The sequence below is a fragment of the Amia ocellicauda genome, chromosome 4 (genome assembly GCF_036373705.1).
Source record: "Amia ocellicauda isolate fAmiCal2 chromosome 4, fAmiCal2.hap1, whole genome shotgun sequence".
In the NCBI taxonomy this organism is placed as follows: Eukaryota; Metazoa; Chordata; class Actinopteri; order Amiiformes; family Amiidae; genus Amia; species Amia ocellicauda.
Window position 1 is genome coordinate 27,760,140 of NC_089853.1, and position 17,636 is coordinate 27,777,775.

At 35.5% G+C, this 17,636-nt stretch overlaps 1 protein-coding gene across 1 annotated transcript in view; it reads left to right on the forward strand.

Moving 5' to 3' along the window:
• Nucleotides 1–230: 230 nt before the first annotated feature.
• The window catches only part of cspg4 (chondroitin sulfate proteoglycan 4), a 43,702-nt gene continuing 26,296 nt past the window's right edge, over nucleotides 231–17,636 (forward strand). The window contains exon 1 of the mRNA XM_066701695.1: nucleotides 231–349. Within this exon, the coding sequence (XP_066557792.1) occupies nucleotides 280–349 (70 nt within the window). The 5' untranslated portion in view covers nucleotides 231–279. The remainder of the gene's footprint in view (nucleotides 350–17,636) is intronic.

Here is a 17,636-nt window from a genome sequence, read left to right on the forward strand (position 1 = left end):
ATTTAAAATTCTCCAAAAGGAGAAAAGGAAAATCCCTCTACTTTAAGTGCAGACAGACTGCATAACATGTGAGACGGTATTTTCTGGCAAGTTTCTCCACAGAGGGCGGTTCATTGCTCGTTTCAGAGGAGGGGAGGGAGGTGAAGGTGGGGTGTGGGGGGGCGTCACTTCTTCTCACTCATATCCAGCCCCCTTCATGACTGAGCAGTAGTGGCGCTCTCACCCCAATTGGAAACAAGTTCTTTGAATGGGAAATGATAGTTGGAGTTACATGCTAGCATGAGATCCCTGTGTTTCGTCCTGTGCTTCCTCTTGCTTCTCCTCTCTTTGGTGGGGCCCAGCTATGGCGGTAAGTGCATGAAATTAGAAAGGCAGTTGGGATCTATTACTGTGCCCTTGTCATGGGGGAACACAGCTGCTGTAGAGGAGCACTCTGCACCATATATATCTGTAAGGCATTCATACTCTGTACTAAATAAGAGTTACTTACTGTGCTGGAGGCAATTTGTGTTTTTGAGTTAATCATGTATTTTTAAACAACAAAATAGTCATTTGTCATTCAAACATGTTTTAATGCTGTTTTCAATACAAAGTCCCTTAACCTCTCCTGATACCTGAAATATGATGTTATGAATTATAAATATTATTTAGTTGTTGTTGTGTGTGTGTGTTTTTCTTCTTCTTTTATGTTTTAACCAAGGAAGTAAAGATCTGATTTTCAAAACAGTCTTAGGACAGGCTCCAGTGCATGCATATAAATTACTTTCTGTCCAGGAAACTATTTAACTGGAGTCAGTTGTTGGTACGGTGGGGAAATATTCAAGAGGGAAATGAGATGCTCAGCACCTGGCTTTCAAAGGTTCATTCATTGAAGCAGGCAGACATTGGTTATAGAAAAGTTTAGTGTTCAGTAACCAAAAGTTTAACGGCTCTCTCTTTGCAAGCACAATAACATGTAGTGTTAGGTGTGATGAAACTGATGTTTTTATTTCATTAATAGCATTTCCTATGAGGGTTTTTAAATTACACATAGCATGCCCACACTAAAGTGACTGTATTATAGGTGGGTAGAAAAAAAAACATGCAATGTGTTGCAAAGTGTTTTCACAGTAAGCATCTCAAAAAGATTGCTGTGTTTCTGAAACTGTGAACTGTGTAATTTAGTAACTTAAAACATGTTGTCGAGCCATTTTGCAGATGTTCTGTCAAAGCCTTATGGTCTTAAAAATGCATTAAGAAGTTCTCTCCAATTAAGCATTGACAAGTACTTACAAGACCACTCTTACTATCAATTAGCTGAAAAGGAATGGTATTTACATAGTGCTATAATCTGCTTGGTGGAGTGCATCAGTGTTACTGTGCTTTTACTTTGATTATTGTAACATACTGCTTAAATTGTACTGTTTTGCAGGTTGGTAATTTCATATTGTACACCTGAATCCCACTAAGATATTGTTTACATTAACTGTATAACTTAACTGTATCGATGAATACCAGAATAATCACATGATCTGCAATCATGGGCCCTAGATTTCATAATATTTAATATATAGATTAGAATGAACTACATTTTGAACAAATTAAACTGAATTTATAGTAACCACAATTTAAACATGTCTTATTTTTTCCTGATTCCACACCTGCTGCTTAAAACATTAGTACATCACATTCTCACATTTTGCAGTGACTGCCAGGGCAGACCTATAAATGAATGGATTATGGGAGGGACCTTGGCCAAACCTGTCAACACTCAACAGGCAAACCGATTCCCTGCCCTGTGAAGTTATATTTTCAAACACAAATGTACATGCTATTTTATATTCCAGGAAGGATAAATTAAGGACGTCATTGTGTACAAAGACATTAGATGGCTCTCTGACTTATAGTTTATTTTACTCCTCTCCTTCTGCTCCCTGAATGTTACTCCACCATGACTTTCATGAGAGCTTTATTTAAGTCACTGTGGACTACCCCAAACTTCCCTGCAGGATAGCCCATGTTTCTTTTGATCTCCTTGAGCTTCATATCATAGTTTGAGCATAATGTGGAAGCAGGCTTGCTCTACATCCTTACATTGGTAGCAGTGTGTGGACTGGCCATTGCTGCACTTGGGTGTAATGTATTTATTTTAATTGTGGATGGCAGCCATGCTTTTAATTCAATACAGGTACATAATTTAATTTTGCTCAGAATGGGAATCATGCTGTTGATTATGATGAAGGTGAAATGATACCCCTGTTCCCATATTTTAAATACGGGCTAAAAACAATACTTCAGAGTGTGTGGTATAAACTCATGACTCTGGAATTAATACACTGTGGAAGAATATCCATAATAACTGGACTGCTGAAAGTGTAATGTAATTTACAACTGCTTCAAAGGCATTGATTGTTCCAAACTTGCAAGTGCTTCTTTAGCACCACAATACCATATAGGATCCAGCTGTTATCTATTTTAATACGCTGTGCTGCCAAATTAGTACAGTAAGCAACTGTTATTTAATTTTGTTTATGAAAACAAAGCAGCAAAAGATTCACATAAGGAAATCATATGTGCCAGAACAGGCAATAAAAAACTTAACAGAACACCAACTGTGCTTGAGGGGGCCATTCCATTCACATAAATAGAAATCAATGGGACAGATACAGATACATAAACCCATTCTTGTGATGGTTCTGATGATCCAGTTTTACAATCTCTGCGCTTCTGGAATTAATACTTCTTTGCTTCATAAATATGCTTGAGGTTGCTGCAAATAGGGTTTCATTGAGAGTCAATCTATGGGCATATACTTGGCTCTCAAAATATAAAAGGTCTCTTGCTTGTTACAAATAGATACATAGTTGAAGAGAGATTGCAAGATTGCACTTTAAGCAAGATATTAGACTTCTGTGTGTGAGGAATGTATTCCCCATGTCTCCAATCACATTTCTGGTGGATTCAGTCATTTTCCCACCAGATGTTTAATGGCATGATGCTTAGTTCACACAATGAGTTTGTTAGCTGTCAACGTTAGGAAATAGAGCTGGCCTTCACCACCTCAACTGGAACTCTGCCTATATTTTGAGGCTCATAATATTTGTGTAATAATAATACAACTTCTGATTCAAAGCTGAGAGTTGAGAGGTGAAAGGTCAAATGCTGGTATATCTACAAATATTTTGTATTGTTCATTCTCTTGATTGAAATAATCTGCCCCCAGTTGCACACAGTAATTGTTAACAATCAGCTGAATTCAAATCATATTTTCTCACTGCAGATCTGTTATTTAATAGTGGCTTGGCTTTCCCAATGTAGAACAGCTCTACTAAGTTTAATGGCTAGGTTAAATGCTTCTATTGGACAATCATTGGGTTTAGAAGTGCATATTAAAACCAAAGAAAGAAACAATGAAGCAGAATTGTTCCAAAAGCTTTTTTTTGTTTCTTATTGTGTATATCATACAATGACTTTGTCTTTAGGGGATTGTTAAACTCGTTTTGCCAGGCTTAGCTACTACCATAATGATATCTCTAAACCTGCGTTGGCAAACCATCTGCCCACTATATTCTAGTGTGTTGAGGGAATCACTGAGAAAACACTGGAAACTGGTGAGTCATTATATAGTACATTTAACTCAATCTGAAAAGTCAGTTTAACATTTGTAGTGTACAACTTTTTCCTACACGTCTTATGTGCAGAAATTATATTTCTTCTCTTCACAGTGCAGGTTGATATGTCATTATAACTTGAACTGGATTGTGATTGATGTTTAACAACTTTTTGTGTAAGAGTGAACTTTGATTTTTCTCTTTATCAGAACCAATAAACTCTAGAATAACCACGTTAGGATGCTAAGTAGCAAACCTATGCACTGCTTATAAAAGGGAATCATGGGTGTCAAAATAAATATATAAATATACACATTCACAATTTAAAAAGAAACAACATAGAAATGTCTAACGTAACCTCCATAAATGTGGTCCCTGGAGTTTACAGTGTTAAATTTCCTTCGAGGCTCAAGATAAATATGTGGTAAAGCAGTGGGTGGAGCAGGGAAGTGGCTGGAGACATTTGTTTTCCATGCAGAACAAGTACACTGACATTGTCTTTATATCAGAGAAGACGTTTGTTCATTGTAGAGTTTTGATCTGGATTTGAATGTTATGGGCAATTTGTAATGTCTTTCTTATTGCATATTCCTGTGGGACAGAATCAAGGGCTGAGAAAGGCCTAGGTTTTCGCAGCTGTGACAGACTTCAGTCGATTTGGTGGATAAATATAGCTGTGATATACACGGAGCTTGACATGTTTCACATGTTGCAATGGGAGGCATAGGAGAGAGGGTTACCTTGCATAAGGACTAGTGTGTATGCACGCTGTCATCACCTCCAAACTATGACAGCTTTAAATAACTTGAGGAAATGTACTCTGATATTTCCCCCATTATATCCAGGCAGTAGCAGTGAATAGTCTGCAGTATGTCTGGGTTTTTGAAATGTCTTGTTCTGCATCATTGTCGTTATTATAATGAGTTCCAATCTGAAATTATGAAAGTTGTGTACATTTAAGATGCACTGATTACTTTTCAGTTCAAATCTGAGAGACCACTAAGTATACAATAGATTGGTTTAACTGGACAGGCAGACATATGAAATGTACCCTACTATACTATATGTGAAACATTGTTGGAGTTAAAGTTGGAGAAGTTGGAGAACTCGCAGAAAAGTACTACTGGGAAGAGGGGTTTATTGAGTCTTCTTAAATCACTGTTGCAGCAGAAGGCATGCATTATGGAGCTTCAGGCAAAACAGATAAGAAGAGCAGAATTGTTTCAGTTCTCCACTTTGGTTTAATCTATAATTAAATCTTTATCCATGTTATGTCACATTAGGGGCTCAGTTAGGTGCCAAAGGAAACATGTGTACCCCCATATTTATTAGTTTCTATTAATTCACAGCACGTGTATATATATTTTTAAATGCAAACTTAAATGGTTTTCATTTAAGATATGACTAATCCACTAAAGTCACGCGAAGGAGTTGTTTTGTGAAGATGCATGCACACATAAGTCTGTTTACTTTCTGGATCTCAAATGTGCTTGAAGCCAGTAGAAGTAGGCTAAGTCTTTACGGCTATATTAGAGGAATATGATTGTGCCAATAAATTCCACTTCTCATAGATGATGAATTTACGACAAAATACTGCAGTAAAATGTGTTCCCGTTGGTTTCACCCTCTTTGCCAGATTCAGCTGTATCGTTGGATGTTTCCAGACCATTGAGGCCTGGAGGGTTCAGATGAATCTAGTATAAACCCACCCTTCTTATTGCAACATTTTAGTGGCAATACTAAGCCCTGTAGTGAGGTTGACTACAGTGCCTGTGAAAAGTACAATCAGAATTTCTAAAGACTAAATCTAGACCCTCTATGGATTTGAATATTGCTGTGCAGTGTATTTTTTTTTTCTCCATTAGACTCCTCTAAAGATAAGCCAAATCAGAGAAGTTAGATTTCACTATCATTGACCAGTATATATTTATGAATGCATGTATAAATCATAGTAATAAGTAATAATTATGATTCCCTTAGGAGACATAACAGTCACAAAAAGATGCATTCATCCTGGTCTCTCCTGCATAGAAGGAAGCTTTTAAACCATTATTTCCAAAACTTTTTAAGGGATGATCTGCTTTAATGTCTTGAAGAGTAAGGCTTTCTGTGTGAATGTTTAATTGTTTCCCTCTGCACTCAATACCAAGGTTTGGTTGTTTATTTGCTGTTTCTTCTTTTTATGTATGTACTTCTTGAAGTGCAAATACCAGTAGACTTATACATAGCATAATATGACATGTTACTTGGCAATATGTAACATAATGTGATATGTAACTGGGGAATCTCATAAAATGTTGGGATTGAATGTCCTACACGTACACTGAAGTCTGAGCACAACACATTTTATGATGCCCTTCAGTAAAAAAAGTCCATAGACTCTCAGATGCATTTTTGGGGGTTATATAACTTCAGAATTCACTGCAGCCATTCCCGTGAAACATTATGCTTATCTGTTGAGTTGTTGTTGTAATTTGTTTTATTTTAGACATCCAAATCGGTAGTGGTAAGAAAACAAAGAAAGAATTAACCAGTCAACTAAATACAGTTCTGAATCTTGATTCTGAGCTATGATTTTACTCTGTAGTGCCAAACTGAAAGTCTTGATTATAGATAACTCCTGCAAATGATTCTCCTCCACAGTAGCTCCCAGCAGTGCCCTGGAGATTAATCTGTAATTGCTGTAAAACCTGAAGCATTGGCATCCCATAGCTTTTTTTACTAGTAGACCCAGTCTTAGGTATATTGCTTGCACAAATACAGTATCTCTCTAAATGTGTTTGAATCTGTTTACTATTCCAGGTTGATCGACAGTATCCATTCCCTTTACTTGCTAACTTATTATCTTAAAATAGCAATTGCAGAGATGGGGGTTTTGGCGGCGATGTGCAGTATGGAACCTGTGTGGCCTATTCTCTGAACTGGAACACACTCACCTAATGTAAGGTTGCTCACAGCAGGCTCTGCCTAATTTACATTCCACAACAATATGGTATGCAAGATGTGAATTCCCAACCCAGATGTATTTTAAATATTTCCATGTTATTAAGCCACTTCCAATAAATACAAAAGGTAGAATGCGAGTTACTTAACTAGCGAAAAGCATAATTAACATCATGTTCACTCCTTTTAATGTGTGTGTTAATAATACAGTACTAGTGTCTGTCTTTGGTAATGAGATCTAGGTAATATGAATTCTCTTAGTGTAGCGGATTACATTGGTGCATTTTTTAAACTTGGGATCTTTATCTGATATTTTCTGCCACTTACAGTCTGGCTGTGTTTCTTCCGCCTCACATGATTGTGGCAGTAATACCTTTTAATAAACCCAAAGGCCAAGGGCATTGCGAAAAGACAGAAGTCCAAAAACTTGAACCACACCCCTGTATGAGAGCAAAAGTAGGTTGGAGAAATTAGGCAAACAGACTTCTAGAAAGATCTTTTACCCAGCCCGGGCCGACATCTAATTTTAAACAGGCTTTGGCATCATCTTCATTTTTTTTTTCTTTCTAATTTCAAGCTGTTGACTCTGTCTTTCCAGTGGATGAACTCATACAGCTTTGGCAGAACAGTACTCAGTTGGGTTTAGGAAACTCAAATGTTAATCATACAAAGGCTCTTTTTAGGGCAATTCTCAAATAAATCTGGTTGGTTATTTGTTTTTTATTTTCAGTATCCCCTACTCCCTGTTTCTCTGGTCCCTCCTGTCTGTCTGCAAAGTATCATGTGTTTCATTTGCCCTTTTCCTCATAAATTGAATGTAAGAACTGCAGTTTTATTCCTTAGAAGCCACATTAGAGTTTGCCACGTGAAGTCTGCTGCAAAGCTGAACTGTAAAATGGACAGAAACTGAACACATTCCCTGCTATTGAGTACACCGCAAAAGTTAACCAAGCATAAACTGGTTGTTTTCCTCAGTTAAAAGACTATGAACTTGTATGCAATCAAACTGGAAATTGTAGGACGCTGAATTTACAGCTTGTCAACTGTCTGGGTTTAAAGTTTAGAGCAACTTGAAGATGTGCTTTAACAGATTAAGCAGACTCCTAGTCTGGGAATCAACTGTCTATATAGTAGATCTATGTAGTTTTGGGGGTCTGGAAAACTGTAGTGCATCTAGCTACATTTTAAGTTTCTGTGCACATCTAGTGTGGTGAGGCAGTATAACTAATGCCTCGTTTACACTACCGTCCAATTAATCCAGGCCCTACGACTATGGATGTGTTTCCACTAACAAATACCGGAGCCGAGTTGGAACCAAACTGTTAATCTCTGGCCTCATAACACATCTGAATCTGGCTCCAGGCAGAAGGGGGTGTTGGTGGGGTTAAGACAATTATTTTAAGTTCTGAAAACACACTAAAAAAAGGAGTAATATTTGCATTGTTTATTAATCAGTAATTTATTCTTAACATATTCTCTACCTACAAAAATATTCCAATATACAAAATCTCACAATACAATAGTTAATATAAATGTGTTTAACCCCTCTGTGTAGTATGTTTACCTATGACTATAATATAACTAGAGCATCATGACCCACCAGAGGAGTCTTTTGCTGTCACATACATAATGCATTATCAACTTGCTACTAAACAGGTTCATTAGCAGCTCACCTTTCCCCTTTTCTATAGTGTAAATGCGAGCCCAATGAGAAACTGTCTGCTAGTCATTAATTTGGAAATCCAATTTATTATGTCATGTTAAATATTGTATTATTGCCTTACTTGTCATTATATGCATATTGTTGCATTATGTTTCTGTCCCATGGTTTAAAACTTGCTAACATCTTGCTGAAACCTTGCTGATACCATAGAGTCGTATACCCTCAGCTATTGATTGATACCTTCTGTGACAACCCTGAGTTGAGCATTGGGATAGCTAATTAGCACTTATTAAAGCACCCCCCCAAAAAGTGTCGACAGATCATAATCATAGTTAAATGCTATTCTAATTAGATTCAGTTAGGAACAGTTTTAACATTTTCATGTAGCTTCTTTAGTTATTATGTAGATGTGATTGTGAAGAGGTGGACTCTTTTATGTGTCTAGAATAATTCCAATGAGGCAGGTTCTCTTGGGGGCCATGTTAGTTTCAATAGTACATCTTGCTTCCCCTGTGAGTTATATTCCTCACATAATGGTAAAGCACATTTCTATTAAGCATGTGTGCATACTTTTGTTATCCTATGCCCATAATACTTCAAATTGAATCCCAATAGTTATAAAAAATAAATTGACATATTTAATGTTGCATTTAAAGCAGACTTTGTCTGAGTAAATTTCAATGGGTATCTTTTTGGAGGTAATGCAAGTATAGATACTCTTTTTCCATATTTTTAGCTTTGCTTTATTGTTAACAATTCCATATTACAGGAAAAGCTTGGACCAGCCTTTCTCAATGTTCAGCACTTTTTGTATGCAGATCCCCTGGGACATTTCAAGCTTTATTGTGCTCCAAATATTCATGTAAAAAATAGAAATTATGTTTTAAGTGTTTAAAAAATTATAATTTCTTTATTAGCAGACGCCCTTATCCAGAGTAACTTACAGTTTACACAAGGTGCATGCATGTGAGTTTAATTGCTGGGGGAGATTGTATGTTGTATGTTTCTTAATTGTTTGGATTTCAGGTCTTCAGAACAAAGAAAAGCATTGTGTATTTTGGAATAAACCAAGTAAACTTTGTTTTATATATTTTACATTCAGTGTTCTGGATCAGCACATTTTTATTGTCAAACAATAAAAAATGCCCTCTAACCATTCAAAGCATATTTCTGTCAATGTAGTAAACTGATGATATTATGGTTTTTTTGTAAGCCACAGACATTTAAAAAAATTGCTGAAATAACTAAATAGAGAACACAAAATTGTGGTCTTGTCTGACAACTGAATGGCATTTTGTTTAAAGTGTTAAACTGCAAATTAAGATGTTTTATCATCTCAAGTTTAATTACTGTATTTGCAAGACTTGTGTGAAGGTTACATTTTCACATACTAGGATTTAGAATTTGATATACATTTTTTAAAGGATTGTACATTTATCTGTTGCAACATACACTATGTTCCAAAATTTAAAAGACCACAGTCTAGCAGAGTTTGGACTGTGTGAAGGGCATAGTACATATTGTGATATCTGCCCACCTTATACGGCCCACGTACATTTAGTTTTATATTCAGGCACATGTTGTACATTTACCAACATAGTAAGGTGCCATGTCCATTTCCAAAGAACACTACTGGGGTGTGAAATACATTGTACATTTTTATTTTGTGTGTTCGCCCATCACATTGTTATAAAAAATTGCGAATTTGCCATTCCATCAGAAATGTTTCCCTCCCTCCCTTGCTTTCTCAGGTTTTTGCAGCAACACTAAGGTGGCCTAATTATTTTCTACACAAAAATAGAATAGTGGCCCATGTTGAACAGCATTTGTGTTTCTCTACACAAGATTGCATTATGTCTTGCTTTTATGGGGATTTGTGTGTGTGTGTGTGTGTGTGTGTGTGTGTGTGTGTGTGTGTATGTAGGAAATAAAACAAGAGTACTATTAATCATGGTAATGTTCTTGTGAGACCATGTTTGACCTTCCTTGGAATTAAGCATTAGTACAATTTATACACTGTTCAAGCAAGGCAGTTTAATTTTAAAAACTCATAAAAAGTAATTACAACAGCAGTCCACAATCTTCTGGATGACATGTTATGAATGGATAATTAAGGAAAACCATAGAACCCAGAGTCTCAATACAAATTAACCAAGTAAATTTCAGCATCTTGACTGATATATTGGAGCAACGTGAGTAGAATGGTAAGGAGCATCACTGCGCCATATTAAATCGTATTTTCACCTCGCACAAGCTGTAGCTGTGAACTATTAATCAGAATAACTTGTATGTGTATATATATATTTATGCATGCTGTTGATTTATTAGTTAAACTCTAAATGAGTGCTGGTGGTTTCCTGTGGTTTCTCTCAAATGTATTTTGAATGAACTCGAAAGAATAGGTAATGTAATGTAGCATTGTTTTCTCTACATCTTACTTTCTTGAGCTGTAAAAACCTGGGCAGAAATATACATAAATGAGAGAACCTCCCAACACAATGCCTGAATGTGTTAATGGTTCCACCTTTAAGAGAGCCTGTGAATATTCCATTGGCTTTCTGGAGCTCATAGAACAGCAAACCCTTTCCTTCTGAAGGCATATTCATCGGTAATTGTAGCCTCAAATATTTTAAAAACGTAAAAAGGAATGAGTCAACCATTACAGCCACCATTCACCTTTAATAGTATCTGCATCCTGAGTGGGCAGTTCAAGGAACTGCATCTGTCTAACCACCTGTCTGTCTAATGTCTGTCAAAACCAGTCACTTATAAATCATCTTATTTCTTTAATGCAGGGAAGGAATTAAATTAACAGTATTACATAAATTACTTTAAGGACATTAAGGAATGTATGAAACAATTTGTTTTATTTTCATGTTTTGCCATTTCATCTTCAGTTCAAAGGAAAACATTTTTTTTTTTATCTTCTTGACTGACAAAGTTATAGCCAATGTTATGCATTTGAATTCCTCCTATTGCTGATGTCTAAGTTTAGCTTTGTGACATTTGTATTTCAATGCACAGAAACCAAAGCTGCCGCTTGCATTCTGAGGTACATTTAATTTTTATTGTCCTCCAGATGTGACAATAAAGTATGTGCAACATGTGCATAGTATACACTGTAATATGCTTTAGTATGCAATATGTATATGTCAGTAATTGAGAGGCAGTGAGAGAGTGTAACGCTAGGACTGGTAGAGCAAACAGGAACAGGACGAAGACGAATGCAAAATACAAAACATAAACAAAAGCACATGAAAACATGAGAGAGAGAGAGAGAGAGAGAGAGAGAGAGAGAGAGAGAGAGAGAGAGAGAGAGAGTTTGATTTATTCCCTAAAAAAGCTCCCAAAAGACTGTTTTGTTTCAAATCATTATTACAAATTATAAATACTATCTTACAAAGGTGTACTGATCATTTATAAATAATGACTAATTGTTTTATAAACTATTTCCAATCATTTATTAATGACACCATAACATAAAGTTTTACCAATATTTCTATCAGTCAGGTTTGCTGAATCATTCTTGAACCAGCTGCACCACTTTTTCTTTTGGAAAGCTCCATTTGTGTATAAATATTTAGTATTACCGAGAGCAGAGAACATGTTGGCCCTTGAAATAAAAGGAAGCCTTCCATATAAAGTCAGGATATGAGGCTGGAATGTGAGCAACTGATATTTGCTAATGATAATAGTATCCTGTAAGGGAACGTGAGAGAAGATCCATTTATTTCACTCCAAGAATAAACACGGTTGGCTAGACATGCCCATATATCGTACTGTGTTAGAAGACTATCACCTAGTAACATAACAAGCTTACATTGTTTTAATTGTTTGTAGTCTCATATTCTAATATACTGTTATAAAGTATTGAAATACACTTACAGGTGTCCAGTAAATACTGAAACAATGTTATTCACGTACATGTAAGCTGATGTCAGTAAGAACATTTCTCATTAATCCTAACATCTATTAGTTAAAATGTTCTTATGAATTAACTTAAGTAAGACTCAGGGGTCCTTATGGAAACTATAGGCAAGCTGTTTGCCCAAATTAATTCCAATCAAAAGAAATTGCTATTCTGAAATTAGATGGTGAGAAAACATTGTGATCATCATATCACATGGTGCTTCAACCCAACTGTAATTTAGAATTTCCTGTCTTTTGCTTAGTTTTAAGTATTTATTTAGTTTAGCTTATTTTGTATTTATTTTATTTTACCTTCATTTTAGGAAGTAGGAAGAAAAATGCTACAATCTAAACTAAGTTTCCACGGGTGATATGTGAGATAGGGATTGCTTGTATAAACCTTGTCATTTTTATTTATGAGGATACACTCCTTGCTTGGGGATGCAACATCTGTTCAGTCATATTTAATTTGCCAGATTTTGTTTTTATTTCCTGAGCATTTTGGTCCATATTTACCACATTTTTAAATGTGGTATGTGCGTTTTTATTTGAGTCAGTAATTGTGTTTTATTATTGAATTAATTAAAAACATTTTGGGGCGTTTATTGCCTATAAAACCACAAAGAGTGTCTTTAATGAGCATCTTAGTAGGCTGGACACTCCTTTTTGTCCCTCTTAGTAAAAGTACTTTTATCCCAGATTATCAGGTGGAATATGTGCCTTGCCTTTCGGTACAGGGATCACAGTATCTGTTGTTTAAGTCAGGTGTACAACCTGGTGTACATCTCAACTCACAGATTGATTGTCATGCTTGAAGAGATACCGCTTTCACCGGTGCCAAGAATATTCATCAATATACGCATGATGGTGGTTTTAAGAAACTTGTTTATTCATGTTTTGTGCATTAATTATTACCCTTGCTTTGGTAAATTAGACATTTGGCCAAATGAAAGCAGCAATTACTTTCCTACAGTGAGTTAAAAGAGGAATACACATTGCCTCATTTGTATCAATACATCAGTGGGATGCTTATAAATAGATGTGTGGTTTACCACACCTCCATTGTTTGTGTTCTTAATTTTACTTAATTAACAGTTTAACAATTAAATTCATTCCTGGATTAACATCAGATAAAGTCTTCTTCAAAAGGATAAATTTGTCTCAAGCAGTCACAGACTGCATAGTGGGGACTGCAAGACCTGTCCAAAAGGCAATTGACCAAGGATTTTGTTGAGAAAAAGAGGGTGGAGATAATGTTCAGAGACTGTGGCCTATACAGTATGTAGGCTATAATGCATTAGACAGTGCAAGAATTAAGTGTTCGCAAACAGAAGAACAGTTTCTCCCATAGGAGACATATCTGCACTAGAATAATTCCTACAGTGGAGATTAATGATCATCCACCAGCTGCAGAGACATAAAGACTTCCAAAAAGCCCTTTCAGACACCAAGAAATGGAAACCATGTAGAAACACCTTGTCAACAGGCGTTAAGTGAAGTATTTGTGTGGTACAGAAGTGTAAGTACGATGGATGTGGCATTTCCAAGCCGTATGGAGTTTGGATGAAATATGTTTCATCTATAAATGTCATGCTCATTTTTAAAAATGTTAACCAGAGTATACGAATTAAAAAAAAATATATATAGTAAAAAAGAAAAAAAGAAAACATGGAAATATTTATTGATTTATTCCAACAATAAACCAAATGTATTTATAAAGTCTTCAAAGTCATAAAGAACAAAGGCATCCAAAAATGAAATAGTCAATATAATAAATTAAATGTCAGATTAAGTTACCCACTCAGAACTAATACAAAATAATTCAGATAATGAATATTTAAACAGTTGCATTAGAGACATGCATAAGAGAGAGTGCTGCATGCATAGGAAACCTGTAGGAGAATCTGTCTTGGTAGTTTTCACAGCATTTTAAACAGAGACCAAAGCATCCTTTTTCAGTCCCCCAAAAAATAAAAGTATGTAATTTGTAATTCAACTCAAAGCCAATTTTTAATGTGCTGCTTAACTCTGCTATTGGTAAAGGCAAAAGTAAGCATTTTTTCTTAAGAAATACTTGAGGGGTGGATAGTGCTTTATTTAGTCTAGGATCCACTTTGTAGAGCAACAGCAGACTGTTATTTGAATCCATGATGTTTGTGCCTCAAGCAGTGATTGCTGCAACATTTTTCAATGTAAATATCTGTGGCTCAAATCAGTAGAGTTCAGAGTCTTGTATATAAAATGTTTAACAAACTGGTATCACCAAGGTTCTCTAAAAAATAATGCATATTCATCATTAGTTTATGAGAATGACAATAGTATTTTGTAGAAGTATGCAAAAATCTGTATAACTCTATGGGGATCCGAAGAATGTGTTCATAAATCTACACAAACCAATAAAAATGTCAGCATTTGTATGTAAAACTATGCAGTTTTCATTTACAGAAGCCTGCATTTATGCATAAATATGCAGGATTCTTCTCTAGGTATCGTATTCTAAATATATTAAAATATTGAAATATATATTTTTCACAGTCATAAATTAAATTAGAAAAGAGAAGACTGAGGATCATACCAGGGCAACATGTGCTTATTATGTGAAGAGAAGAGACCAAATTATGTAAAGACTGTATTGAAAATAGACATATTGAATAGAAAAGTCACGGCACATCTTTAATCTGACCAAACTACATGGTTCTAACTAGCTTCACAGGCATTGTCCATCTGGAGGGAAATTGAATAACATTATTACAGAATACCTTTGAAGAACCAAACCTTACTGTTTAGCCATGAATGATGACAACATTAGAGCAGTTAACCTTCAGTGTGCATGTAATTAATTCTGCTGATTTAATAGCTGAAACTTCCATCCAGTTTCAATTCAAGTCTTTAATGCAATACATATTTTCTCCTCTGATCTCTGCAGTGCATTGAAGGCTAAATTAATATCTACAGTTTTTGTTCTTCACTATATCATTTTTAAATTTTGAATTGTGCTTCATCCAATATGCAACCCCTATACATTCCTCTCCTAACCTTCTTTAATTAAGGGTTGCTCTGTGGTGTTTGACATGGGATGGACTCTAAGGTATAAATAACAGGGTTGTCAGTTCATTTCAAGATGACTTGTGGCATCTAAATTGGATTACAACTTGGATTTTGTTATTGTTTTGTTTTGCTTTACTTTTACAGCTGTGCTTTGTTAAATCTTTAAGGTCTGTTACACGTCTGAATTGTTTCTAAATTGATTTTAAACTATGCAAAATCCCTGTTCTTTCCTGAAGTGCTTAAATGCAAGAAAACATGCCAAGACATAGGGAAGCATTTAACCAAATATATGGGATGTGAATGAGGTGTACACGTGTGGAAGTGGGAACATACCTTTTGGTCATGCTAACAATAACGAGTCACCATGAATAATAGATGAATAATGGCAAAGATTGTTGAGTGTCTAGTCATAGGAGACCCCCTCAGGAAACACATGTTGTAGCTATTATCAAGAAAAAAAATGGCAGAAAGCAACTCACATTTATGTTTAAAAACAAAATTGAAACTAATTTTGTTTGGGTGCTTAACTGTGACCTAATTTCCACAGTACTGCATTTCTGTTTTTTGTTGGTATTGCACAGTCATTTGGGTATTATTGCCTCAAATGAGCAGAGCATTTTGATGATTCCTATCAGTGTAACAGTCCTCTGTGCTCTATAATTTGATGTAATAAACCTGCCCCTAAGAGCTTATACAGGCTTACAGTGATTTTTGTGCATGTATGCATTTTCTTATTTTCTAGGGGAAAGAGACCATATAGGGTAAAATAAGAACACAATAAAGTAAATTAATTAGTTATTATTATTATTAAGAATAAGAAGACGATGATGAAGAAGAAGAATAGTAAGAAAACAAGACTAAGCTAATGTGCTAAGATTTTCTTTTCTTTCTTAAGTGAATCCTGGTCTCCCAGATAATTATATACACTTGATGCATACTAAGTGAATGTTGGTTGCAATTGACTCAATGGGTCAATTGCAACAAACTGAAAGCTGCGCACTAACTGGAGATGATCCCATTTTTAGTACGCAGCTCTGTACTAAATTAGTCTGCAAGTTTAATACCCATTGCAACAAACTCGGCAGCTGAAGTTGTGGACCCCAGTTGTGGACTAAAAAAGGTCTCCATTGCAACGAACCCCAAAACCACTGCTGTTGCCTCTAGAGGAGACTAACTTATAGTCCTGCTCCAGCTACGGACTAACTATGGATAGTACTGTACTAAGGGCAACAAAATGTGCAAAATCACAATGTATTGACAAGTTTTGTTACTGATCTACTCATAACTCGATTCATAACCACTAATCATTTTGTTTTACATATCAAATAGTTACTTTTTTGTTTTTGACATTGACAAAATGTAATTTATTAATAATGCTCTGGTGTACACTGGTGAAATTAACACCACAGGTAACAAAACACATAATTAAAATAAGAACCATTGTACTAATTGTCACTTGAAAGGTTTTATTAAATACTATGAAATACCTGAGAATATATTGAAAGCTCTACAGCAGGGGTTCCCAAAGTGCGGCCCTCGAGGATGTTTCGGCCTCCCAAAGCCAACCTTCATCCACCCCTTTTCTGAACCGTTACTATATTTTTACACTTTCTGGAAAAAAAATCAGTTACAAATTGGACATTTAATTTTGGGGGAAATAATAAAACAACAATTAAAGTTAATAAATGTTCCCTAATAGAAATGTATAGGAATTAAAAAGGTATGATTTGGGACATATTTTGTCAGTGGTTCATTTTCTACTGCGCATCCCATGCAACCTCCGGAAATTGGCCCTCCATCACCAGACATTGAGAACCCCTGCTCTACAGGAATTATTACCTAAGTGGAACTGCAATGCAATATTATATTAATATTATGTAGTTATAATACAATTGCGATGTATGTAGCCTATAGCCGACTTCGTATATTAGTATATGGCGATATAGTATATTATTACACCGTGCCGGGCAGGGTTGTGTCAGCGCTGAGAGCTGCAGCTCGGACCGCAGCTCTGTACAGCGGGGCGTTGTTGGGCTGGTGTTGGAGGCGCCGGGTCCGAACCTCGTCTGTGCATCACACCCGTCATTTTCTTTAAAATTATTCAGACCACAGTATTAAATGTTTAGTCTAGATAATGTTTTTGGGTCTCTTTGGGGAAATAAAGTGCAATGGGAAATGCAATTAAGCTTTAGCTATATATTTTTGTGACATAAATAGGTCTTGAGTTAAAATTATTAAAATGTGTGTGTGTGTATATATATATATATATATATATATATATATATATATATATATATATATATATATATATATAGATAGATAGATAGATATCATCAAACCCCAAAAAAACATTTCTGCAGAAATTGTATTATCGATTATGCTACTAACATAAAAGTACAATTATATCGTGTTGTTATATGGCAGCATTAGCATGTCAGCACTGGCGCTCTGCTCAGGTCACTTCACGTTTGGTAGCATAACAA